The sequence below is a fragment of the Trachypithecus francoisi genome, unplaced genomic scaffold (genome assembly GCF_009764315.1).
Source record: "Trachypithecus francoisi isolate TF-2019V2 unplaced genomic scaffold, Tfra_2.0 Lachesis_group2, whole genome shotgun sequence".
In the NCBI taxonomy this organism is placed as follows: Eukaryota; Metazoa; Chordata; class Mammalia; order Primates; family Cercopithecidae; genus Trachypithecus; species Trachypithecus francoisi.
In genome coordinates, this window is record NW_022681465.1 from 96,560,601 (window position 1) to 96,587,818 (window position 27,218).

General features: G+C 34.4%; 1 protein-coding gene across 3 annotated transcripts in view; it reads left to right on the forward strand.

Moving 5' to 3' along the window:
* Window positions 1–27,218, forward strand: part of CWC27 (CWC27 spliceosome associated cyclophilin) — a 261,663-nt gene that overhangs the window by 6,121 nt on the left and 228,324 nt on the right. For all 3 annotated transcript variants that reach the window (XM_033179685.1, XM_033179686.1, XM_033179684.1), the window contains exons 3-7: window positions 7,179–7,291; window positions 9,086–9,229; window positions 10,741–10,839; window positions 11,769–11,872; window positions 14,181–14,250. In XM_033179685.1, coding sequence (XP_033035576.1) covers window positions 7,179–7,291; window positions 9,086–9,229; window positions 10,741–10,839; window positions 11,769–11,872; window positions 14,181–14,250 — 530 coding nt within the window. The remainder of the gene's footprint in view (window positions 1–7,178; window positions 7,292–9,085; window positions 9,230–10,740; window positions 10,840–11,768; window positions 11,873–14,180; window positions 14,251–27,218) is intronic.

Genomic DNA, 27,218 nt, shown 5'->3' on the forward strand with positions numbered 1-27,218 from the left:
CGTGTCACGAAGTAGAGATAAGAGAAAAAAACTACCCATAATAAATTTGAATACTTTTAACAGAGCAATTTATCTCAACAAATAATACTGTGATACTCTTTGGTCTTCTTTGCTATCTTATACTTCCTTCTTTCATTCTCTAAAATTTGGTATTCCCCAAGATTGCCTCTAGTTCTCTATTGTCATCAGTCTCTAGTTGTTACTTCAATCCAAATGACTACCACATTTAGTCATTTCTTCCCTTCCTAGTACTAATATTCATATCTAATTGCCTAGTGGACTTTTCAACTGGAGTCTTCCATTGTTAGCTATACCAAAACCAGTGTAAAACCAAATTTACCAGTTTCTTCCCAAGTCTGCCTTTCACCTGTATGACTGTAATTGCCTCTTGCCTGCTCCCCTTTTCTCTCTTACTTGTTCATATGCTATTTCAATCCTCAGGCAGCTTGGCTTCCTAGCTATCCAACTTTTTATCTCATTGCACTAACCACATGGTTTTAGTTGAATATTATTTCCTAAGCATTTCCTTTCTGTTTCCACTTTCATACATATTCTCATACTAATTCCCCTTTTATTGATATGCTTTTTCTTCCCTTTTTTACGTTTAAGTCTACCCATTTTTAAATGTTTAGAATTCTACTTTCTCCACACAGCCTTCCAGCTAGCATCCAGTGATATTATTATCACTATCTCTAGTTTTTTTAGATTTGAGTAATAAAGTAACTATTTTTCTTTTTTTTAAAATGCTGCAGAATTATACATCCACTTAAGTGTTTTTCCCTTCAGAGTATTCTCTTAGGGAACTAAACCTTCCATTTTTAGAACTTTTTGTTGGCTTCTAGAATACATTGCATATGGTTTGGAATATCTCCAGTGGTGGCAAATCTTTGTTCTTCTAAGTTATATTTGATTTTTAGAGACAGTTTTATTCAAGGTATCAGAAAACAGCGTTTTGGGCCAGAAGCAAGGTGTGAAAGAGAATCCAGTAGTATGGTATGATGAGAGCTCTCTAAATAGTCAGACAAACATAATTACCAGGTGAAGATTTAAGAAATGAAAAATACCCAGATACCAACCCCTCTCCAAAAGAGAGAGGTGAGGAGGGGTGGAGAGAGAGAGAGAGAGAATGAAAGGACATCTGCAAAGACCATTATTAATAATTGCTATGGCAGGCAGGAAGGAAATAGAGTCAGGCAGGTAGTTCAGTCAGAGAGGCCTCAAATATCTGTTAACCAAGTTGAGAAACACAAGAGACATGGAAAAGTCAGATTTGTTTCTGGTAAGAAGTTTTGAAGATTCAAAAGCTCAAGTTTTACAGAAGGAGAGTGAAATTACAAAAACATTAGAAAGAATGAATGGTAAATTGCAATCCATGACCAGGTGAATGGAAGAAGCAGAAAACATCTGGATACAACGTGACAGTGAAGAAGAAATGAAGTTCTTCAATTGGGTGATAGTGAAACTCAATTATTACAACAAACAATTATTCACCTATTTATAATGCAAGGAGAAAGAAGAAAGAATAGAAAAATAATTTTTAAAATAACCAGAATAATTCTCTTAATCAAATTCACCAATCCTCTTAATTGAATAGAGATAGAATTATTATTGGAAAGGCTAACGTGCAGCCTAAGAAAACGGATTTAAACAAATATATTTCTAAATGAGTTAAGTCAAGGTTTCAAAAATATAATCCAGGAAACCCCATTTTAGTTCTTTGCTTCTATGATTTAGATGAGTCGTAATGTTTCTAGATCTTGAAACACTCATATTAGTTTTTTTAAAGCATGGTTTCTGGAATTTAAAAGCAAATGAATAAAAACATGAACAAGTAAGAGTGCAGTCTCAGATATGGCCCTCAACTAAAATGATGTTCATAGCCAAAGGATGGTTTATAGCCTTTACAAAACCAAAAGATCTGCTTTATACAGACTTAATGTTAGATTTTTGGTCTTTGCAGCATAGTTAGGTGGACATTTAAAATGAGTGGAACTTTAAAAAAATTATCAATTAAAAAATAGGGCAAAAAGATATAAAGAAATGAAAGGGAAGCTTATTAGCTTTGATAATTTCATTAGTTCCTACAGTGTGAGGAAGGAATATAATTTTATGTTTGTTTTATAGACAAGTGGGGAGCAGAGGGAGAAGTGGATAAGAAAATCAAAATGTTTAATACATTGTGTAACTATTATTCTCTTCACTTTTATTTTACATCATTCTTGTCTCATCATGGTCCACACTTTATTGGTTATCTTTTATTCTTTAATAATAGTTTACTAATTCTTTAGAGTGACAGATATAAGCATAAATATGCTACAAGTTAAAACAAATTTCTTTACAAAACTGAAATATTTGTTTAAAAAAAATACCAGAGAGGCTGGAGTAAATAGTGCAGACTGGTCATAAGATAAGTGTTAGATAAAAAGTTATTAATGTTAATATTTACATAGTTAAACACAAAACAGGATTCTAGAAGAAGAAACGTATAACTACTTTATTGTTTTTTTTTTTTTGAAAAGACTGGGAGAGTATTTATTAATATCTATTGTTCTTTTTTTTCTTTTTTTATTATTGTTATACTTTAAGTTCTAGGGTACATGTGCATAACGTGCAGGTTTGTTACATATGTATACTTGTGCCATGTTGGTGTGCTGCACCCATCAACTCGTCAGCACCCATCAACTCATCCTTTACATCAGGTATAACTCCCGATGCAATCCCTCCCCCCTCCCCCCCCATACATATAACTACTTTAAAATGCAAATATAAATTCCTCCGTGAACTTGGGCAAGAAATGTAATTATTCAAAATTTATGATAATGCCCATATATTATTGTAGCCAGAAATAAAAACTATGTGACAAATACTAGAATGACAGCAAACAGATAGGAACTTTTGTTTCATATTTAAGATACATTTAGGTATCTTTTTTCAATAGTGGAGAACATTCAGGAGGATATTATGAACATGCATAATGAAATAATAAAGCTTTTTCAAAATACTTGTGATGATACATAAAAATTTAAGAAAAGCAAACATTGCAAGCAGCAAAATATATTATAGGGTATTATAAACTATAAATACAACTATAAATGCATAGTTCAATAGTGATTACTAATAAATTACAAAGAAGTTGAAATAGTAGATATGGAAGATTTGTGGATATTGGAAATTCCAGCTATGTTAGAATACAAAGTTATACTGTAGAGAGTATAGAAAATTTTTACTTATTTATATATAGTATAATAATTTCATGCATTCAACAGGAATATAACTAGGAAAATTATAAAGAAAATCTTAAAATAAAAAGTCAGCATCACTGAAATACTTAATGGGAAATAGGAAAAAAGAAATAAAATGGCGAAATTGTAAAATTTGAAAACACAAGTAATAAAGACCTCTTTCCTGTCCTTTTTCCCTCACAGGTAACATATATGTGGGTCTTATGGATCTTGCTTCATAAGTAGTTCTCGAGTCTGTGTATCTCAAGATAAGCCATAGTTACGTAATGACTCTCAGGACAGTAGTTGCTTGCTTGCATTCTCTAACCGGCTGTCTGTCGCATGTACTTGCACTTTCTCTTTCGTTCTCTCTCTCTCTCTCACTCCCCCTCTCTCTCCAGTCATGTCTCTTTCTAATATATTCACCCTGGGTATTTGAATGATGTTTTGAAAATGCAAATCTGATCACATGCACGATGCTCAAAAAGTATTGGTTGACTGCTTATTATGGGTCTAGAGGAATATTCATTATATGATATATACTGGGGTATATTTTTTATTCACATTTGAATATGAATTTGTAGCATCTGAGTGAAGATATTAGTTTGACCTCACATTTGTGTTGAACTTGAAAATGTGTAGTTTGCTTTCACATGATTTAATCTTCAGATTGACACTGTGCCTTAATTTATGTTATTAGATTTATGAGAAAATGGAGTTTAAGATTGTATAGCTAGCAAAAGGCAAGATTCAAACTCCTGACTGCTACATGCAGTGTTAGTGTAACTCATGAAACAGTTACCTAGGAATATAGGAGAGATACTTTTAGACCTTTTGCTTTTTATAGTGTGTATTTGTAACCAGAAGGAACTTGTCTGCACCAGGGAGCTCTTGTAAATACAGCCTAACTGCCCTGCACTGGGAGAAGGGAGTAAGCAAAGTCAGCTGATCTTCCTTTCTACTTCTTCTTACGTACTGTGTACTGAATACAGTTGTTAGAATACAGATTATATTTTTTAAAAATATGCATTGTATATCCAGTTATGCTTTGCAAATATAAATAATTATGAGGGTGTTTCCAAGCCACTAAAATAGGAACTTTATAAATTATGTCAGTAATTGTATCAGTAAAATGCCTGACCCACAGTAGATACTTGATAAATATTTTTTATTGAATGAGTTATATTCAGGTTGTATTCAGTTGCAGGTAATAGAAGACCCAACTTAAAATGATTTAAATAATAAAGACATTTATCATCCTCTACGTCAAGAAATCTGGTGAAATCTTTAGGGAAGCTCAGTGAAATCTTTAGGGAACTGTGCTCTTTCTATCTTTCTGCTTTGTAACCCTAAGCATGTGACTGAATCATGTCTGCCTAACTCAATAATTGGCTCAATCACAACCTGCTTTGTTGCTACTTGCTTTTTGTTTGTTTTTACAACAACAAAAATAATAGCTTTTGTTTATTCAGTACTTCATACTACATATGTTTTCCTCTTGTGCTTACCTAATGTAAGTACAGAACTAATTTCAGTGATGTAAAATAATTCCTTTCCTTCCACTTAAAGGATTTTTTTAAAAACCTGTGGTGAAGTTTATATAACATAGAACTAACCATTTTAAGTGTACAGTTCAGTGTCATTTAGTACATTCACTGTATTGTGCAGCTGGCACCTCTATATAGTTCTAAAACACTTTATTACCCCTGAAAGAAAACTCTGTATCCATTAACCCAGTCATTCTCTATTCTCCCCTTGATAGGATTCAGCTCTGTGTCCCCACCCAGATCTCACCTTGAATTGTAATCCCCATAATCCCCACATGTCTAGGGCAGGACCAGGTGGAAGTGATTGGATCATAGAGGCATTTTCTCCCTTACTGTTCTTGTGATAATGAGTGAGTCTCATAAGATCTGGTGGTTTTATAAGCATCTGGCATTTCCCCTGCTTGCACTCACTCCGTCCCACTACCTGAAGAAACTGCCTGCTTCTCCTTTGCCATCCACCATGATTGTAAGTTTCCTGAGGCCTCCGCCCAATGTGGAACTGTCAGTTAATTAAAACTCTTTCCTTTATAAATTATCCAGTCTCAAGTATTTCTTCATAGCAGTGTGAAAATGGACTAATATCCCCCTTCTCCACCCACAGCGCCCAGCAACCACCAATCTATTTTCCATCTCTGCAGATTTACCTATTCTAGATATTTCTTATAAATGGAGTCAGATAGTATGTGACTCTGTGTTTGGGTTCTTTCACTTAGCATGTTTTTGAAGTTCATCCATTTTGTAGCATGTATCAGTATTTCATTCCTTTTTGTGACAGTCATATTCCATCATATGTATATATCACATTTTATTTATCCATTCATCCATTGATAGACATTTGAATTGTTTACACCTGTTGGCTCTTGTGACTGGTGCTGCTATGAACATTTGTGTGTGAGTATTTGAGTACTTGTTTTCAACTCTTTTGGATATATATACATATATATATTTTGGATGTATATGTAAACAATCGATTCTTTTGGATATATAAACAATATATGTAAATATATGATATTTCATAAAAGCAAATCAGATCATGTGCACAGTGATATATTATATATTGTTTATATATCAAACAATATATATCAAAATTACTTATAACTACTATTATAATTACTTATATATTATATATTGTTTATGTGAACTATATATATTTACACTTAAAAACTATATATTAATATATAAACATATATATTACTTGTATACACATACACCTAGAAGCATAATTGCTGGATTACATGCTAATTCTGTGTTTAACTTTTTACACTATTTTATATTCCCACCAGCAATGTAAACGGGTTCCAGTTTCATCACATCCTTACCAACACTTACTCTTCTAAGGTTTTTGATGTTAGCCATTCTAGTGGGTGTGAAGTAGTATCTGATTGTGGTTTTGATTTGCATTTCTCTAATGACTAATAATATTGAGCATCTTTTCTTATGCGTTTTGGCCATTATTGCTACTTCTTAATATAAATTCTCTTATTCAGGCAAACTCTAATTCCTGCTCCCCACTCAATTTTTCACTTACACTTTGACTCACTGAGATGCCATGCTTCTGCCATTCCCAAGTTAACTTCCTTTTCTTCTATGAAGTACCCTAATGATTTTAGGTTCCAGATAATATATAGTATAGGAGGTCATATACAATCTCTCCTGTATATTTATGAGTTCTAAATTATATACTCCAATTGTATATTTTTGAATTACATATAATTATGAATAATTTATTTAAATCATTTAGCAAACCAATTGAACTAATTGGACTCAAGTATGTATTGTGTTATTTGTTTTGTTTATTCCGAGTTTCTTGAGGAGGGTGTATTGATGGTTTCATACCTATAACTAATAAGTAATTTTGATATATTATGAGTTTGTATATTAATAAATTAATTTTCTGTGAGGAAAAGAGGAAGCAGTCGGAAATAAGGTGTTCATCTTTGCCGGGGTTTCTCAGTCTCCACACAGTTGACATTTTGGGCTGGTAATTCTCTGTTGTGGGGACTGTCTTTTGCAGTATAGGATGTTTAGCAATATCCTGCCCCCTACTCACTAGATGCCAATAGTATCCCCCATTTCTGAAAAATATTTTCAGAAATTGACAAATGTCTCCTGGGGCACAATATTGCTTCTCCTTCCTGCCAGAACTCTCTAATTTCTATTTTGAAAACCAATCCAGAGTTTGAGAGAATCCTAGAAATAAAAACAAAAAGTCAACAATGATGGTTTCTGTAGAAATGTGTGCTGCTTTCAGAAGTAACTATTTTTTAAGAAGGAGGATACAAAAGGTTTTGGCTTGGGAGCCTATTTAACATTCTGGAAAATAAATCTTTTGATTCTAGCTGTATTAATTTTGGTAACTGTAGATATGATTAATTTTAGACATTGATAAATTACTTTTATTTTTTTTCAGCTTATTATGACAATACCATTTTTCATAGAGTTGTGCCTGGTTTTATAGTCCAAGGCGGGGATCCTACTGGCACAGGGAGTGGTGGAGAGTCTATCTATGGAACACCATTCAAAGTAAGACTGAATTATTATTTTTATTACTATTTTTGTTGTTATTATTTCCAAGTCAGTTTGGATTGCTTAATCGAAAATGATTGTGTTCCACAAGAGGAAAAAACATTTCACATTAGTATTTAAAAATCAGGCTGGGTGCAGTAGCTCATGCCTGTAATTCCAGCACTTTAGGAAGCCAAGGGGGGCGGATCATTTGAGGTCAGGAGTTTGAGACCAGCCTGGCCAACATGGTGAAACCCCGTCTCTACTAAAATTATAAAAAGTAGCTGGGCATGGTGGCACACACCTGTAATCCCAGCTACTCAGGAGGCTGAGGCAGGAGAATTGCCTGAACCTGGGAGTTGGAGGTTGCAGTGAGCTGAGATCGCACCAATGCACTCTAGCCTGGGCGACCGAGCGAGACTCTGTCTCAAAAAAATAAATAAATAAATAAATTGTCTGTAAAAGATGCATTAATCAAGAATAGGTCAGTGATTTCTTATCTGCCAACATAGATCTAAGAAGAAAAAGAGTTAATGTCATAGTGAAGATATTAAGAACAATAGCAGGTTCAAGTAAAAGCTAAAAGTTGTGTTTGTTATTAATTTGATGGCACCGATATCATGTTCTTTGAGTGAGTAAACATTGCTATCTCTTAAAATATGGGAGTTTTTGAAAAATTCATTTTTATACTAATGGAATAGATTGTCTGCATTTTCCTTTCATCTTTTACCAAGTCATTGTGTCATTCTTGAAGAAAATACTTGAACTGTTTGCTTTAATTTCCAGATGATAATGGCCTTAGAAATGTGGAATAGTTATTTTAAAAGTCTCAGATGTCACTTTTAGACTGTTTTATATTTTACCATAGTAAGACTTCTCATGATTTTAGGTACCTCGTCTAGTCGGAAGCATTCTTTTATTCTTTTATTTAGTGTAACAGAATAGTTGTTTTTGACAATTCCTTCCTAACTTGAGATTTTTGCTTAATTATTTTCAGGTAATACAATTATCTTGTTACATTTTTCAATTAGGTCATTTTGAATACAGTATACAGAGTTGTGATCCATTGAGTTCAGATCTCTTGAGAATTATTTATTAAGGAAAAAATCTTCCTTTGTGAAAAGCATTTATGATATAACATGGCTACATTTATAAATGACTTCAATATCAGGTTGGAAGGAAATTCTGTTAACTAAGAGACTAATATATTTGTTAAGTAGCCCTATCATGGTGAGAAAACCACCTTAGAAAGACTTGTTCCTGCTCTTTTGAAAACTGGCAAATAGAATCAGTGCCATTTCAGAGAAGATTCAACTTAGGACTTTAAAAAGACATGGTAAAATTACATGACACAATAATAGTAGATTATTTGAATTAAAAAACAAGAAGAAAGCAATTGTTTAATGACATTTAGAATGAGATGGGAAGGAGTAATAATTGAAGACTCTCCAATGGCTCAAAAGTAGTTTTCTGGGAGAAGTAAGAGAAGATTTCAAAAGCTTACCTGACTTTGGGATGAGAATAGGGAAATAACTTAGACATCCATTCCACCTTGGGTACTCTTCCTTTGGGTATAACTAAGCAGCTTTCTACAAAATAGGGTATATTTCTGTATGAGTATATTTAGAAAATACAGTCTAGTGAATTCAAGTTTAATAACATTGAAAGAATAGTAAGTGCTCAAAAATCAATTAAGTAAAATGTCTGCATTTTTTATTAGAAGTTGTACAGGACCTTGTGGGTCAAGTTGAATAACTGCATATGATGGGTCTTATAACTGAGGACATTCACTAGATCTTTTTTACATTTCAGGATGAATTTCATTCACGGTTGCGTTTTAATCGGAGAGGACTGGTTGCCATGGCAAATGCTGGTTCTCATGATAATGGCAGCCAGTTTTTCTTCACACTGGGTCGAGCGGATGAACTTAACAATAAGCATACCATCTTTGGAAAGGTTAGTGTCCAGTGATTTTAAACCTGTGGTTCAGTTTTTGGTTTTATGTTATTCCTTAGGCTTCTAAGATACATATGATTAACTTATCTAAGAGCTACCTTCATCAAAACATTCCATAGGATATGTTTATTCTTTTCAAAAATGATGGAATATATTCCTATTATAGTGCACTATGAGGGAGCAGCTAAATTCTTTTTTTTGCATCTTTCAATTCAGTCATTAGTTGTGACTTTAGTGTATTTCTTCTTTAAAACCATAGTAATGGTATGAGCTAATAATGTGCCACTTAGCCAGTATTGATTTTACATTTTTGGAAAGACATTTAAGTAATAACATTTAGTAGTTTAAAGTTTAGTTTCTTAATGATGGATTTTTTAAAGTCTAAAGTGGAATTTGTGTTGACATTGAAACTTCTCACTGTAAATATTACTTTGAATGGTACCTATTTAATCCTGCTCACATTTCATGTCATATTAGGAAACGTCCTTTCTATAGAATTTTCAACAATTCCCTTTAAAAAGGGATTCTGAAGGTTTTCTTCTCTCACTCTTCTCCCTTCTCATAAATATATTTCTATATGTTTTAAGTCTTAGGCATATTAGACATCACTAGTGTGTCAGCGCCCTCTGCTGGTTCAGTAAGAATGGTTTCCCCATATGCCGGGCAAAACTAGAGTTTGTGATGATGAAAGGGAAAAAAACAAATTCAGTACAACTGGAAAGCTTGGTGTTGTTTTAAAACTCTTGAGAAACACTGAATGAAGGGAATCATACTAAAACCATATATTGCAATGTTGTTGGTTAATACTTATTAATAATAACAATGGGTTAAGAAATATGCATTGGCACATTCTTTTGAGCCACTCCAACACAGTCTGTCTGATGTTTATAGATTCCCTCCATTTATTTCTTAAAAATAAGAGTGTATAATAAAATGAGATTTAAGTTGCCATTCTGCATCAGTTTTTACAATTGGGATTATATAACTAACACATCAGAGACAATGTGTAGCATAGTTAGAAGTTAGAAAGGCCATCACTGTTGGTTCTATAGCTTCTTTAAGCCTCATTTTTCTTATCTGTAGAAGGATAATGATAGTTCCTACTTTTAGGATGTTTGTGAGCATCAAATGAGATAATGTCTCTAAAGCATTTACCACATTGTTATTGTTATTATTTGCTTATTTTATCCTATTCCAAAGTTTAAATTTGTTTATGATCTTTGAATGAAAAGTTGTCATTCAGTAAGAGATTATTTGGCATTATATTGTTAATAAAAACTTACATTAAATATATATTGGAAATTTCCAAAACACTTACTGAGGGATTGATCTCCATCCACACTTTTCTCCTTTAGGATAAAGTTGCTTTATTTGCATTATTAAATGTATATATTTTATGTAATCATATGAAATTTCCTTTTAATTATTTGAAAAATACTTTCAAAGGTTTTCTCTTAATTCAAAGGATGAGTGCAATAATTTTCAATTACATTATATTTTTAATTTGATAGGTTACAGGGGATACAGTTTATAACATGTTGCGGCTGTCAGAAGTAGACATTGATGATGAAGAAAGACCACATAATCCACACAAAATAAAAAGCTGTGAGGTAGGAGCATGATTATTATGAGATACAGCACTTAAATTGTCATTTAAGAGGAATTGATTCTTAGCATTTTTAAACTATTGGATGAAAGCTTTGTACTAAGTAAACATCACACTTCAAATTTTATCTCTGATTTATTTGGGCACAATTTCTAGTTAATAATTTTTTAAATTAAAGATTTTAATTCAAAGATGAAACTTTATCTGATAATCCAATGACTGAAAAGCTTACCTCATAATAGAAAGTTAAAGGAATTAGGTTTATTTAGCCCAAAGAAGTGACTTCATAGGTAATTTAAGAGTGATCTGCTGGGCACAGTGACTCACGCCTATAATCCCAGCACTTTGGGAGGCCGAGGTGGTTGGATCATGAGGTCAGGAGATGGAGACCGTCCTGGCTAACATAGTGAAACCCTGTGTTTACTAAAAATACAAAAAAATGGCTGGGCATGGTGGCACGCGCCTGTAGTCCCAGCTACTAGGGAGGCTGAGGCAGGATAATCACTTGAACCTGAGAGGCAGAGGTTGCAGTGAGCGGAGATCACACCACTGCACTCTGCAGCAACAGAGCAAGACTCCGTCTCAAAAAAAAAAAAAAAAAAGAGTGATCCTTCATTGAGGAAGCAAAAATAAGAAAATCAGAGCATCTGAGTTGGTCTTGCTTACTCTGTATCATTTACATTTTCTTAAATATTTTTCCCTTTTGTAAAATGGGGATAAAATATCCCTTAGTAGATAGCACATAGGATTATTGAGCGAATCCAATTTGGCCGTGTAAGTGGAAGCATGTTGTGTAGTAAATATATATCACTATACTAATAATGTTTGTGTTGGGAAAAATATAGACACTATACCAATGGAATTACATACTGGGTTTAATTTTTTGTGAAATGTTAAAAATGGAATAATGTTTTCAAAATATTTTTTTCATAGGTTTTGTTTAATCCTTTTGATGACATCATTCCAAGGGAAATTAAAAGGCCGAAAAAAGAGAAACCAGAGGAGGAAGTAAAGAAATTGAAACCCAAAGGCACAAAGTAATCATAGTGGAGAGATTTTTCTTCAGCTTGAAAAATGACACTCATTCATTTAATTTACTTTATTTCCTTTTATAGTAATTGTTTACTAGCAAAGCAGAGGCCAGTTTGAACCAGAGAGATATTGGAATTATGAGTGTGTGGTTGTATTAGTTCATTTTTACACTGCTGTAAAGACATGCCTGAGACTGAGAGATATTGGAATTATGAGTGTGTGGTTGTATTAGTCCATTTTCACACTGCTGTAAAGATATACCTGAGACTGGGTAATTTACAAAGGAAACAGGTTTAATTGACTCACAGTTCCGCATGGCTAGGGAGGCCTCAGAAAACTTCAATCGTGGAGGAAGGCGAAGCAGGCGCCTTCTTCACAAGGCAGCAGGAGAGAGAGCGAGTGTGAAGGAGGAACTGTCAAACACTTGTAAAACCATCAGATCTTATGGGAACTCACTCAGTATCATGAGAACAGCTTTGGAGACACCACCCCATAATCCAATCACCACCCACCAGGGTCCCTCCCATAAAACACGTGGGGATTATGGGAATTACTGGAGATGAGATTTGGGTGGGGACACAGAGCCCAAACCATATTAGTGTGGTTTTTGTTTGTTTGTTTGTTTTCCTAAATGAGCAACTCTTGTATTCAGGTGCAGTATATCTTAAACTTAAGCTACAAACATGTCATCTCAGTTGTTCATATGAAATCTGTGTTAATAAATAGATACGTATTTTATGATCCCTGTAACAATTATTTATATAAATGATTTATTGAGAAACTTTTGTTTGTTGCTTATTTTAAAATTAATATATGCTCACTCAGTATAAATAGAAAGTAGAGAAAAGTATAAAGAATATTTTTAATGACTGCATGATTGCATTATGCAATTTAACTTGTATTTAACTTTTCAATCCTTTTTTGGTGCCATTAAAAATAATCTTATCATAAACATTTTAAATTATAAAGCTGTTTCATTCAGTATTCTGGTTTATTTCCAGAAGATAATTTTCCAAAGAATAGGAATAAAAATAAATTTCATTATTTTGGACAATATTCTACATTATTAATACTGTCTGTATATACTGCAACGTATTCTTTTACTGAACTGTAGGATCCTTATTAAGGATTTTATTGTACCTATAATTGTTAGATTTGATCAATTCTAGATATAATCCTGCCAAACCTAGTTAATGAAAAGCAAAGTGGATTCAAATTTCTAAGCTTCAGTTACCTCTTCCTATAAAATAGAGATTAGAATAAGTTCAACTTCTGGTTGTTATGAGGATTACATGAGAAGAGGTATGTTAAAACACCCAGTAGTATAGGCATTCAATACCTATTAGCCTTTTTCGTTGACATCCTACAAATATAAAGTTAAATTGTTTTATAAACTGTCAGATATGACCAGACACTTTAATGAGCAGTTAATTCCTTGTGGCAAGATGACTGCTTATTGGAATTATTTATTTGATTTTTAAAATTTCTTTGATCAGCTTATTTTGATTAATCTATCTCTGGATGAAAGGTCACTGTCACTATATTCACATACAGTATGTCATCACTATGATTTATCTTAACAATAAACTCTAAAGTCATTTTTTTTGGTGTGTTTTGCTTTGTTTTTGTTTCCAGCAAATATGTTAGGGATGACATGTTGGTCATTGCTTGCTTCTAGGTTTTGCGGAAAAAAAAATCTGTTTTGCTGCCATATCTTTAATTTTTCTATTTGAGAGAGAATTTTAGTAACTTATTGTTTATCTTACTTGAGATTACTTTTGTTTGATGAATCAGAGGAGACAAATGTAGTTTTTTCTCCTTGTGGGCTATTTTAGTTGTTTATTGCTCATTTTTTTTTGTCTGACAATTTTGTATACATATTAATTTTAAAATATTAAAAAATATTTTGCCCAATACTGGATTAATTACTTCCCATTTGTAGCACTCAGGGATATATACTTATTAGTTTTTCAGAAACCCCCATTTTGCTACCAGTTTGATAAATATAAAAAGCTTAATTATTTCTGTCATGCTTGACTCAGTACAGGAGGGATCCCTTAGCTCAGGAAGGATTTTGGTCATTAAAAGTTAGTATGATATGGGAAACATGATGCTGTGAGGCAAAAGCCTTAACATACTGAAAATATAGATCATTAGAATACTTCTGCTGAATACTGAGTAATATGGTCTTTTTTACAACAGTCAGAATGTATTTCTTCTTGTAAATTCTATTTTCTTGCTCTGAAAATAAGGTATTTATAAGTTTGATTTGACTTTTTCTTTCTATCTTTTTCTTTCTTTTTTTTGGACTAGAAATTTTAGTTTACTTTCATTTGGAGAGGAAGCTGAGGAAGAAGAGGAGGAAGTAAATCGAGTTAGTCAGGTAATCTCTAATTTATTGTAACTTATAAAAGAGATTAGGGTCTATATCTTACTATTGTATTTCCTGCTATATCTGGCACAGCAGGTTTTACTTGGGGCAGGCTCAGTAAGTGTTCATTGGATTTGTAAATTGATTTGTAGTCAGTAATATTTGCAACTTTTGAGATTATCCACATAAAATCATAGTGTTCATTTATGTTTAATGTTGGCATTTTTAAAAAGTCAGTTTGAACTAGACTTGCAGTTTTTTGAATGGTCGGACTTTATGATTCAAATCCTAACTGCTGTTTATTCAGGTAGTATGATAGATGATAATGATTATTATCATTACTGTTATAAACAGTCGCATTCCAAAACTCTTATATTCATTTTAATGTTTTTTATATATATTTTGTTTATTTCATTCTCATCACAGCCCTTTGAGATCAGTGGTATTATTATCCTCATTTTACTCATGAATAAATTCAGCTATAGTTTATAATTTGCTCAAAGTAACATAACCAATAAGTAGCTACAGCAGGGAAATGAACCCAGGTCTTTGTAACTATTAAATCCATGTCCTTGAATTATGTAGCACCTCCTGGCCTTTTTATTCTGCTAGTCCTTCCTGTAGGCCTTTACATGTGGTTTTCTTGAATATTGCTTGCACCATAATACTCATTACTGAAACACAGTGTCTTGCCATTGTTTAGAGCAGTAATTCTGGTATGTATACTACAAGAAAACTATCTTCAAGGGTTTTTACTCCTAAAGGTTCTGATATGCCTTTCTTTTTTGAAAATCAGTGAATACTGAGACCTAAAGGATTAGGTTCATAGTCTTTATTGTTGTAATTAAAACTTTATAACCTATGAGCCTTACTTGCTTAACATAATTATCTATTTCTTACCAACTCTAACAATAACATTGAATTAAAAGCAATTATTATTATTATTATTTTTACTTCTTTACCCACATGTTCCCTTATTAGTGAGCATGGTTTTTGTAGGCTAATGTTGGACACTTGGTAAGCATTCTACTTAATACCCCTTGCATTAAAATGTAATTAAAATGGGTGTGTATATGAAATGTTTTGGTCATTTTTTTTGTTGCTTTTTATTGTATCCTTGAGTGATGTATTTGATGGGATGGATTCAATTTCCACTTACCTATACACCAACATTCTAAACTCTAGGAGATAAGGCCAAATATTTCTCCTGGGCTCTTATCCCTTGTTCAGAGCTCCTTTAGGAAACGTCTCTACTTTAGATATCAAAACTGAACTCATTTTTTTACAAAAGCTTCATTTCCCAATTCCTTAATGTCACCAATCACTCTGTCACCTCAATATCCGAAGAGTCGTCTTCTTTAGATGTCAGTGCACTACTAGTCTTGCATTGTTCATGATTCAAATTTATGCCTCATCAAAATGATTTACTATGTGTCATGATTCTGTGGTTATGTTTGTGAATGGACAAAACCACGAATATTAGATCTGGAAATTGTCAGGGTTCCTTTTCATTGATGTTTTCTAAAGATGTCAAGTTTCCTTGCACACCCATACCTTCCTCACAGCTTCCCCACCCCTGTTTTTCCTTTTGCTAGGAGTGTGCTCTCTCCTTAAAGTGTTTTTCCTTTAAGATTTAGCTCTACTATCACCTTCTACTACTTCTACCTCTCCCTGCCACTGAACTCCCACCCAGGCTATAAGCTAGGTACTTCTTTCCATGATAATCTGTCTATGCCCATCAAAGCATTTATCATACTGCATTACAGTAATTTATTTTCTTATCTGCTAACTATACTATTTATTTTATGTAATCCCTATAACAACCATGCAATACAGATAATTATTTTCCTTATTTTGTGGAATAAAGAAAGTGAAGCTCAGAGAAGATTAAATCACTCGTCCACAATCATGCAGTTAAGAGGTGGTAGAAACAGAATTTTGAACTGAGGTGTGTTTTTTAGCTAGTTAGGTCTCTCATATGCTTATGAATGCTGTAGACACTGTCTCCTTCAAGCCCAAGACATCTCAAAGGTTGGTGAGATATTTCACTGGTAGCATAGCATTCTAGGGTAGAAGGCAGCTGGGGAAGGCAGTTGGCCCATTGTCCTTCCCTAAATCCCATAGGGTCCTAGATAGTAGGTTGAGCGGCCTTGGAGAGCAAGGGCAGGAGAAAGTTTTTCTGCCAGCTTTTTTTGTTGAAACTAAATTTCTAGTCTAAAGTAAATTTTGTTCACAATTACTTTGAGATAGACTTGATTAGGAAATTAGTATGAATTTTTTCTATTTGTAACAGCAGCATGTGTTAAATGTTCAAAGATTATGTTCCTTCTGCTGTTTTCTACTGTGCAAAGTAGAAAAACAATGTTTAAATTATACTGAATATTGTGGACTTATACTCCAAAAGCAATTTGCATTTCAGATTGAAATGGACAAGGATACCACCACAGATAGTGCTGTCTTGCTCTTTATTTTCTTTCTTAAACCTGAAAAACTCTCTAAACACTTTTAGAAGGACTGAGTAAAATCTTTTCTCTCTGCCAAAAAAATTACAACCCAAATACCATTCATTATCAAAGTATTATTATTATCTTAGTATTGTGTCATCATAGTTTTCTCATCTGGCTCTTTCACAGGGGGTGCTTTGTAATAAAGTTATCATCAAACGCTTGTATCTGACCCTCACGTCTATATATCTAGGCTGGTTTACTCTTTTTTTCTCCAGCTGTTTATTGGACACTAGTTTCTCAAGCCCTGGCCAAGTCTTAACTCACTATCTTTTTCTTCTCAAACTTCTTATTTTGGGACTTTGTATTCCCTGGTGTCAGTATCTTCCAAAGAAGGACTTTAGATTCCGTTGTGATTTTTTCACATATTTTTTCATTGCACTGTCCTGGCAATTTTTTATCCAAGATGTATCTATATCTCAAATCTATTTTTTCCCTTTAATTTATTGTTGCTACTACCCTTGTTCAGCCTTCAGTATCTCTAGACTGGACTGGTGTGGTAGTCTGTAGACTGGTCTCCCAGCTCCCTTCTCCTATTCCTTCCACTACCAGAGCAGCCTTCCTGAAGCTTAAAATGTTATTTTTACTGTCTGTTTACTATAGAAATAAGGCCAAATCTCTTGTCCTATTATTTCAAGATTCAACTTTCATGACTCTTCTTCACCAACTCTGCTCTTTCGACTAGTACTTGTTAAACTTTCCCGGTGATAAAAATCACTTGACATACTTTTTAAAAATTAAGAATCCTAGGCCTTATCTCAGACCCACTGAATTAGAATTTCCAAGCGAGGGGACTGGGAAGCTGTGCTTTTAATGAATTCCAGAGGAATTCATGCCGAGGAAATGTAGGAGACAATACTTTAGCAGATCTGAATGATTTGCTGCTCTATATGTATACCTTATCATTTCCATTTTTTGTGCCTTTTGTTCATATTCTTTTTCCCACCTGAAAGGTCCCATCCCACCTCTGGATATCAAAGTCATATTTGTTTTCAACACCTGAAATGCCATCTTTTCTAAATGTCTTTTCCAGCTTTTAAAAATCTTCTTTTTCTTACCCAACCTTTGCCTTTCTTGTGATACTTTACATTTTCCTTTTAAACACATCTTTTTTGCTTTATTACAGAAGAAGCATATGGCTATGTTTGCATTATACACTAGTCCAACATTATACCCTTTACTTTATAACTTATTAATTGTGTAGAGTCCTGGGCTGTGAGCTTGTTGCAGATAGAGTCTGCGTCATCTTTGAGTGACAGTGTGCTAGAGTAGAAATAACATGGATTTGGGATCATATAAATTCATATTAAAACTTTAATTTCCCCTGACACCCTGTGAGCTTTGATAACTTAGCCTTTCTGATCCTCAGTTTTCCTTTCTGAACATGAAAATAATATGTCCCACTTACTGTTATAAGGATATAGTTTTAATTTTGATTTATTGTACAATATTGAAAAATGTCCTTGAAAGTCAAATGCCTTAAAATAGAACAATATACTATACATTATAACTGGTATTTTAATCTCAGATAACTAAAGAATATAAGATTTCTCTAATATGATCATAACTGTTATCTAGAATCTTATGCCCTTATGCCCAATCTAGAGGGCTGGTGAGAAATTTCATTATCAGCTCAGCCTTTTTGGGTAGGAAGCCATAATCTTGACACAATTGGCCTAGTGACCTTCATGAGCATTCCAATAGAGTCCTAGATAGTGGCTTGTGCAGCCCAGCCTCATTATTACCCACCAACAACCCATTCTTCACATATGATTGCATCTTGGCACACTACAGAATTTAAAAAGTTAAAATCTACAGAATTTAACTTTTTTGTCTGCTTTATGTAATGGACAAGTAGGTAAGTTTAGTTGGAGAAAATAGAGTAACAAGAACAATACTGTTGGAATTTACTGGCTTAGAAAAAGGGAAATTGTTTTTGATTACATGAGATTAAATTCTGGAGAGAATCCAAGTAGAAGTGTATTTTTGTTTATTTTGCTTATATACAGTTTTTTACACTACCATCACTGTTCAAATACCTTGGTAAGAAGAAGGAAGACTAGCCTGAATGTTGGAAAACTGTGGCTAATAGAATATATTTCTTCAAAATTTAGCTTTACTATTTTTAAGTGTATGAAATGACTAGAGCCAAAGCCAAATAACTGTCTGTTCTAATGGCTAAGAATAATTTGCAGTTTCAGTGGTTGCATGAAATTAAATATTTCTAAAGTGCTTAAAAATAATTGTTTCATTCTTCATTTGCTTATCAAGTTTCTTTTTTCAGTGACTGCACAGTATTAATCTTTATTCCAGAACCTTTCTCCCCGATCACGAGTTAATAATCGGTAAAGTCTGAATTGAGGCTTTACTTTATGTGAAAGGAGAAATAAGAGTCCTCTCTGGTTTGTGGATTATCAGTGTGGGATTACAGGCACCCCTTCACCCCACTCACTTATTCATGACAAGGTGCCTCTCCCACATGGGTTAGCTTTCCTTCATTATTTATTTCAGTATCTTTCTAATGCCTGATAAAATCTCTTAGAATTATAGAATTTTATAGCTCAAAGGGATTTTGTCCAACTTCCTTTCTTTATAGATGAGGAAACTGAGCCTCTGGTTAAGTGACTTGCCAGACTGACTTCATTTCCTTTTTGATAGGATTGCATGATAGGGGGATGCCGTAATAATCATATCTTGAGTTCAGAAAAGCACATTGTCAGACTCTCTCTTTATATTCTTTTGGACAACATGAAGAAATGTGATCTGGGAGATAGTACAGTCAGATAGATTTATAGCTAATTGAATACTTCTGCCCAAAGGGTGCTTTGTTGTCAACCCATGCCTATTTGAACTACTAAGTTGAAATGTAATAGGAGTACATGTAAATTCTGTACTTGAGTTCAATAAAATCAGCTGAATAGGTATGACATAATAGCCTGTAAGTCCTTGTTGAATTACTAAGAGTAAGATCTCTGGAGTAAGGAATTTAACATTCTCTGCATTGTTTAGATCATGTTTGCAGCATTTTGTCCAGTTCTGAATGTATTTAAGGAAGATCTTGACAAACTAGATGCATCCAGAGGAAGGGAAGGTAGTGGGGAGAACGGGGGTGATGCCAAAAATCACCTCACATAGGGAATACAATGAGGAACTGGATATAATAATACTTTAGAGAAATAAAACTAAGTGAAAATATGATCCTAGACTTCAAAGATTTGAAATATTTTTATCTGGAATACTGCTCCCTTCATATTGCTTTCTTAAACAATGCTTTTATTCGAATGTCTGTATTGGTTTAAAATTTATTCATGAATCTTTACATATAACTTAAATATAAATGTCAGGAAATATTTTTCAAGTTAAAGCTTACAATCAAGATAACTAGTTATGAGGTAAGTTAAACAACAGGCCCATTTTAAAAGTATCTCAAATAGCTAGATTTTTGTTCAGTGATCAAATTGTGCCACATTCAAAGTGAAACACAGAGCATTTCTTTCCCTACAAGACATAGTAACATTTTTACTTCAAATCCAGAGTTATAAAAGGGCTTTTTCCTCACCCAGAAAAAGTTATCTTGGTAGACAGTTTCACCACTTTTGAGACTAAAGTAAGGATGTTTTGTCCTATTCTAGTTTATTTTATGAAATTAAATTTTCCCAAAAATCTTGGAAGGTGGCCATGGCATGGAGAATGCTGCTAGGCTACTTGCAAAGAAGAGGTCAGAAATGTTAAACAGTGTGATGTGTAAAATGTTTCTGCCTCATCAAATTGTATTCAACTTTAATTTGCTTATCTTTCTAGTTGTGTAGACTTAGCTAATTTTACAAAGGTGTTAACATATTTTATTAATTTCATATTGCTGTTTTAACAAATTGCCGTAAATTTAGTGGCTTTAAGCAAAGCAAATTTAGTATCATATATTTCTGTAGGTCAGAAGTCTGCAATAGGTTTCACTGGGCTAAATATCAAGGCATTTGCAGGGCCTTCCTTCTGGAGTCTCTGGGGAGAATCTATTCCCTTGCCTTTTTCAACCTCTAGAGACTGCCTGTATTCTTTGGCATGCCCCTTCTTCTATCTTCAAAGCCAGTAATAACTGGTAAAGTCTTTCCCATGCCGCATCACTCTAAATTTAACTCTATTGCCTCCCTCTTTCGCTTGTAAGGACTCCTGTAATTACATTTGGACCCATCTTGATAATCCAGGACAATGTCCCCACCTCAAAATCTTTCATTTATATGCAAAGTCTCTTTTGCCATTCAAGGTGATATGTTCATAGGTTCTGAGGGATTAGGACATGGACATCTTAGGGGGCCATTATTCTGTCTAATGAATGTCTAAACTACTCTATATAGTATGCCTAATAACAGGCCTTATTTGTAGTTCTAGAAGGTAGAAGGTAGGGTTGGTTGGATGGTTGGAAAATATACATGAATTTTTTTTTTCTCTCCAATCAGAGAATTTCCTAATAATAGAAGCCATTTAAACAGAAATGTGTTTGTGTGTGCATATGTGTGTGTGTGTGTGTGTGGGTGTGGGTGGGTGGGTGTGGGTGTGTGTGTATTAATAAGCTCATTTGAGGTGTTGAGACATGGTTGACCAGTCAGCAGTGATGTCAAGGAGATTCCTGCATTGCCTGGGAGAAAAGATTGTGGCCCCTACAATCCCCTTTTTATCTAGTAAGTTTTTCTGGTTCTGTGCTGAAGGTCTCATAGTATATTAGTCAGGGTTCTACAGAGAAACAGAAGCAGCCAATAGGATGTGAGAGAGAGAGACCGAGAATAAACTAGATCCTTTTATCTATTAATCTATCACTTTATCTCTTTATTTGTAGGAATTGGCTCTTGCAATTGTGGGAGCTGGCAATTCCAAAATATGCAGAATAGGCCAGCAGGCTGGAGCCTCGGGGAATAGTTGATAAGTCTAAAATACATAGGCTGGAAACTCAGGCAGGGTTTCTTTGTGACAGTCTTGAGGCAAAATTGTTTCTTTCTTGGGAAACCTCAGTTTTTGCTCTTAAGGCCTTCAACTGTTTAGATGGTGCCCACCCACATTATGGAGTGTAATCTGCCTTCTCAAAGCCTACTAATCTAAATACTAATCTTATCTAAAAAATATTTTCATAGCAACATCTAGACTGGTGTTTCACTAAACGGTTGGGCACCATTGCCTAGCCAAGTTGACTCATAAAATTATCCACACAGAGTTAGCGACTGAGCCCCAGACCTTCCAGCTGCTTGGTCAGTGTTGCTCCTGTGTACCTTCCTCCTCCCTCCCTCCCTCCCTCCCTCGCTCTTTCTCCTCCCTCCCTCCCTCGCTCTTTCTCCTCCCTCCCTCCCTCCCTCGTTCCCTCCTCCCTCCCTCCCTCCCTCCCTTGTTTCCTCCTTCCTTCCTTCTTTCCTCTCTTTCTCCATCCCTCCCTTCCTTCCTTTCTTTCTTCTCTTTCTCTCCCTGTCTCCCCCATCACTTCCCCCACCTCTTCTCCTCTCTTCCTGTGCTCCCTTCTGCCTGTATTCTATGTAGTTCCTACTGTTTTGCTGCCTCTTTGTTTTTGGATATGAAGTTCTAGACAAAAAATTACTAGACAACGTAATTTTTCTGTGTTGCTCTGATTTTCATTTGTACATTTGTTTGCAGATAGTTTTGAAATTTCTGTGAAGCCCCTAACACTGAATTCACTAAATATATTTAGTATTTCATTCATCATCTAAACCTTTTAATTAGTCAACTTATTTAAGCAATTTTTAAAACATTAAAAAATATATTTGGTGTTTGTTCTTCCTTCAAATTCACTGTTACCTGATGGTATAAATAAGAACCTTAAAGTAGGTCATTCAGAAAGAATAGGCATTAAAGGGAAATGTCTGAATTCATTTTCACCCTCTTAATGATTGTCTCCTAATTTCTTCAGTTCATCTCCAATTTGCTTTCTCTCCCTACAGGATTCAGAGTCTAGTGTAGTGGGAAAAGAGGCCTAAAAATTTACCTTTTCATATATTTCTATACTAATTTAGTTTTAAAAGTTAATTAAAATTTGAAATGGTAATGATTATTAAAATTAAACACAGGTTATTGTCAAGTCTTATTTTAAATTCATGTAAAACAAGTTTTTTCTTTTTCCTTCCAGCTGTTTATTTATTTATTTATTTATTTATTCCACCTGTTCTTTTTTTTTTTTTTTTTATTATACTTTAAGTTCTAGGGTACATGTGCATAACGTGCAGGTTTGTTACATATGTATACTTATGCCATGGTGGTGTGCTGCACCCATCAACTCGTCAGCACCCATCAATTCATCATTTATATCATGTATAACTCCCCAATGTAATCCCTCCCTCCTCCCCCCTCCCCATGATAGGCCCCAGTGTGTGATGTTCCCCTTCCCGAGTCCAAGTGATGTCATTGTTCAGTTCCCACCTATGAGTGAGAACATGCGGTGTTTGGTTTTCTGTTCTTGTGATAGTTTGCTAAGAATGATGGTTTCCAGCTGCATCCATGTCCCTACAAAGGATGCAAACTCATCCTTTTTTATGGCTGCATAGTATTCCATGGTGTATATGTGCCACATTTTCTTAATCCAGTCTGTCACAGATGGACATTTGTGTTGATTCCAAGTCTTTGCTATTGTGAATAGTGCCGCAATAAACATACGTGTGCATGTGTCTTTGTAGTAGAATGATTTATAATCCTTTGGGTATATACCCAGTAATGGGATGGCTGGGTCATATGGTACATTTAGTTCTAGATCCTTGAGGAATTGCCATACTGTTTTCTATAATGGTTGAACTAGTTTACAATCCCACCAACAGTGTAAAAGTGTTCCTATTTCTCCACATCCTCTCCAGCACCTGTTGTTTCCTGACTTTTTAATGATTGCCATTCTAACTGGTGTGAGATGGTATCTCATTGTGGTTTTGATTTGCATTTCTCTGATGGCCAGTGATGATGAGCATTTTTTCATGTGTCTGTTGGCTGTATGGATGTCTTCTTTTGAGAAATGTCTGTTCATATCCTTTCCCCACTTTTTGATGGGGTTGTTTGTTTTTTTCTTGTATATTTGTTTGAGTTCTTTGTAGATTCTGGATATTAGCCCTTTGTCAGATGAGTAGATTGCAAAAATTTTCTCCCATTCTGTAGGTTGCCTGTTCACTCTGATGGTAGTTTCTTTTGCTGTGCAGAAGCTCTTTAGTTTAATGAGATCCCATTTGTCAATTTTGGCTTTTGCTGCCATTGCTTTTGGTGTTTTAGACATGAAGTCCTTGCCCATGCCTATGTCCTGAATGGTACTACCTAGATTTTCTTCTAGGGTTTTTATGGTATTAGGTCTGACATTTAAGTCTCTAATCCATCTTGAATTAATCTTCGTATAAGGGGTAAGGAAAGGATCCAGTTTCAGCTTTCTACTTATGGCTAGCCAATTTTCCCAGCACCATTTATTGAATAGGAAATCCTTTCCCCATTTCTTGTTTCTCTCAGGTTTGTCAAAGATCAGATGGCTGTAGATGTGTGGCATTATTTCTGAGGACTCTGTTCTGTTCCATTGGTCTATATCTCTGTTTTGGTACCAGTACCATGCTGTTTTGGTTACTGTAGCCTTGTAGTATAGTTTGAAGTCAGGTAGCATGACACCTCCAGCTTTGTCCTTTTGACTTAGGATTGTCTTGGCAATGCGGGCTCTTTTTTGGTTCCATATGAACTTTAAAGCTGTTTTTTCCAATTCTGTGAAGAAACTCATTGGTAGCTTGATGGGGATGGCATTGAATCTAAATAACCTCGGGCAGTATGGCCATTTTCACGATATTGATTCTTCCTATCCATGAGCATGGTATGTTCTTCCATTTGTTTGTGTCCTCTTTGATTTCACTGAGCAGTGGTTTGTAGTTCTCCTTGAAGAGGTCCTTTACATCCCTTGTAAGTTGGATTCCTAGGTATTTTATTCTCTTTGAAGCAATTGTGAATGGAAGTTCATTCCTGATTTGGCTCTCTGCTTGTCTGTTACTGGTGTATAAGAATGCTTGTGATTTTTGCACATTAATTTTGTATCCTGAGACTTTGCTGAAGTTGCTTATCAGCTTAAGGAGATTTTTGGGCTGAGACGATGGGGTTTTCTAAATATACAATCATGTCATCTGCAAACAGAGACAATTTGACTTCTTCTTTTCCTAACTGGATACCCTTGATTTCTTTATCTTGCCTGATTGCCCTAGCCAGAACTTCCAACACTATGTTGAATAGGAGTGGTGAGAGAGGGCATCCCTGTCTTGTGCCAGTTTTCAAAGGGAATTTTTCCAGTTTTTGCCCATTCAGTATGATATTGGCTGTGGGTTTGTCATAAATAGCTCTTATTATTTTGAGGTACGTTCCATCAATACCAAATTTATTGAGCGTTTTTAGCATGAAGGGCTGTTGAATTTTGTCAAAAGCCTTTTCTGCATCTATTGAGATAATCATGTGGTTCTTGTCTTTGGTTCTGTTTATATGCCCTTCCAGCTGTTTAAAGTAAGTTTTGGAAGACAAACAAGCACTTTTTTTAAAAAAATTAATTAATTTTTAAATTAGCTAAATGAAGCTAATTAACATATGAATTACCTCACATACTTATCATTTCTTACAGGGAGAAAACTTAAAATCGCTCTTAGTGATTTTCAAGAGTACAATACAAGAACTCATTTTAAAAATATATTAACAATGAAATTAACAATTGTAAACTAACATTCACAAAGAAGTAAAATAATATAGCTCATTAATGGACCAAGAGCTTACTTAGAGATCTAAATTCTAATCTTGCTTTTGCTATTTATTAGTGTAAATATTTTTACATTTTCTGATCAGTGGACTCAAAAGCTAGAACAGGGGATCTGAGGTCAATTCTGACTGTGGTGTTTATGGTTGTGGCTTTATAAGGGAACCAGGTGGGGAGAATTAATAAAGGGCTATTTCTGAGGGTAGATGAAAATAATCTGATGGCCAGAGATACAGGAGAAAGGAATTTTAAGGAAGGAAAGCATGAATGAAAGATGTTCAGGCTTTTATTCTTGTTTAAGTTATTTGATGTTCACTGTACACTTTTGCAGATAATCTCATTTAATTCTCTGATGTGAAATAGGCAAGGCTGTTACGATTATTATTTCCATTTTGTAGGCAATGTTTCTGAGGTCTCTTGAGATCACTGTGTTTCAACAAATGGTACATGTTTTAGACTAAACCCCATGTAATTGTGGAATATTACATTTTGAAACTCATTTGGTCCAACCATCATCTTTCTTCTTGTCCTGTGTTCTTTCTACTATACCACCTTCTGTTTTGTGAATATTTCCCCCATTTTTCATACTTGGACAAACATTATCCAGTAATTAGATGACATTTTGCTTTTTCATCTTTCCTCAGTTTAGGTAAGTTTATGAAATTAGACATATAGATTAGTTGCATAATTCAGATTCTATGGCTTTTTAAAACTACGAATAATGGCATATTTAGATTAACTGTTGGAGAAAATTTTATATTGTGAAATTGCACTATATGCATGTTTTAATTGATTAAATCTGTAGAGAGCTCCATATTAATACAGAAATTAAAATCTATTTAAGAGCCTGTTTTTCAAATTAAAAGTGGTGGAGGGAGCTTAAGAGGTATTTTCATCTCTCTGTGTCTGTCTAGATGTCATTTAAACATTTTAGTTAACATACTTTGTAATAAATTTTCCATATAAAATTTTCTTCAAAAATTTTCAAAGCAGAAATTATTCTTTCTGTCAACTCTAATCTCTTAACTATTCACTTTTATATGATTAGTTGGGAGTTGGGGTGGTGAGCATCTTCCCACCTCAAGATACAGGGTGTAAGTTTGAGGTGTCCCACCCCACAGTAGGGAAATCTGTAGAATAGGAGATTGCAGCTCTGAAACCCGGCCAGTGTTCTGGGCCCATAGGGGCCTAGAGGAAAATAAAATGGATACATTTAGATTTTTGATCTACAGGTACTTTTGTCAGATAGACCTGGATTTAAACCCTAGATCCTCTACCACTGACTAGTTTTGTGACCTTTAGTAAATTACTTAATCTCTTTAATCATCTGTAAAATGGGGCTAATAATTTCCACCTCATATACTTTAATTTGGGGAGAGAAGAGAGGAGTAGCAATACTATTTGAAGCACAGTGCCTAGCACAAAGAATATACTTAATTCTTGGCTGGGCACAGTGGCTCATGCCTGTAGTCCCAATACTTGGGAGGCCAAGGCGGGCAGATCACGAGGTCCTGGCCAACATGGTGAAACCCCCTCTCTATTAAAAATACAAATATTAGCTGGGCATGGTGGTGCACACCCACTTGGGAGGCTGAGGCAGGAGGATTGTTTGAACCCCAGATGGGATGTTGCAGTGAGCTGAGATTGCACCACTGCACTCCAGCCTGGTGACAGAGCAAGACTCCATCTCAAAAAAAAAAAAAAATATATATATATATATACACACACACACACAT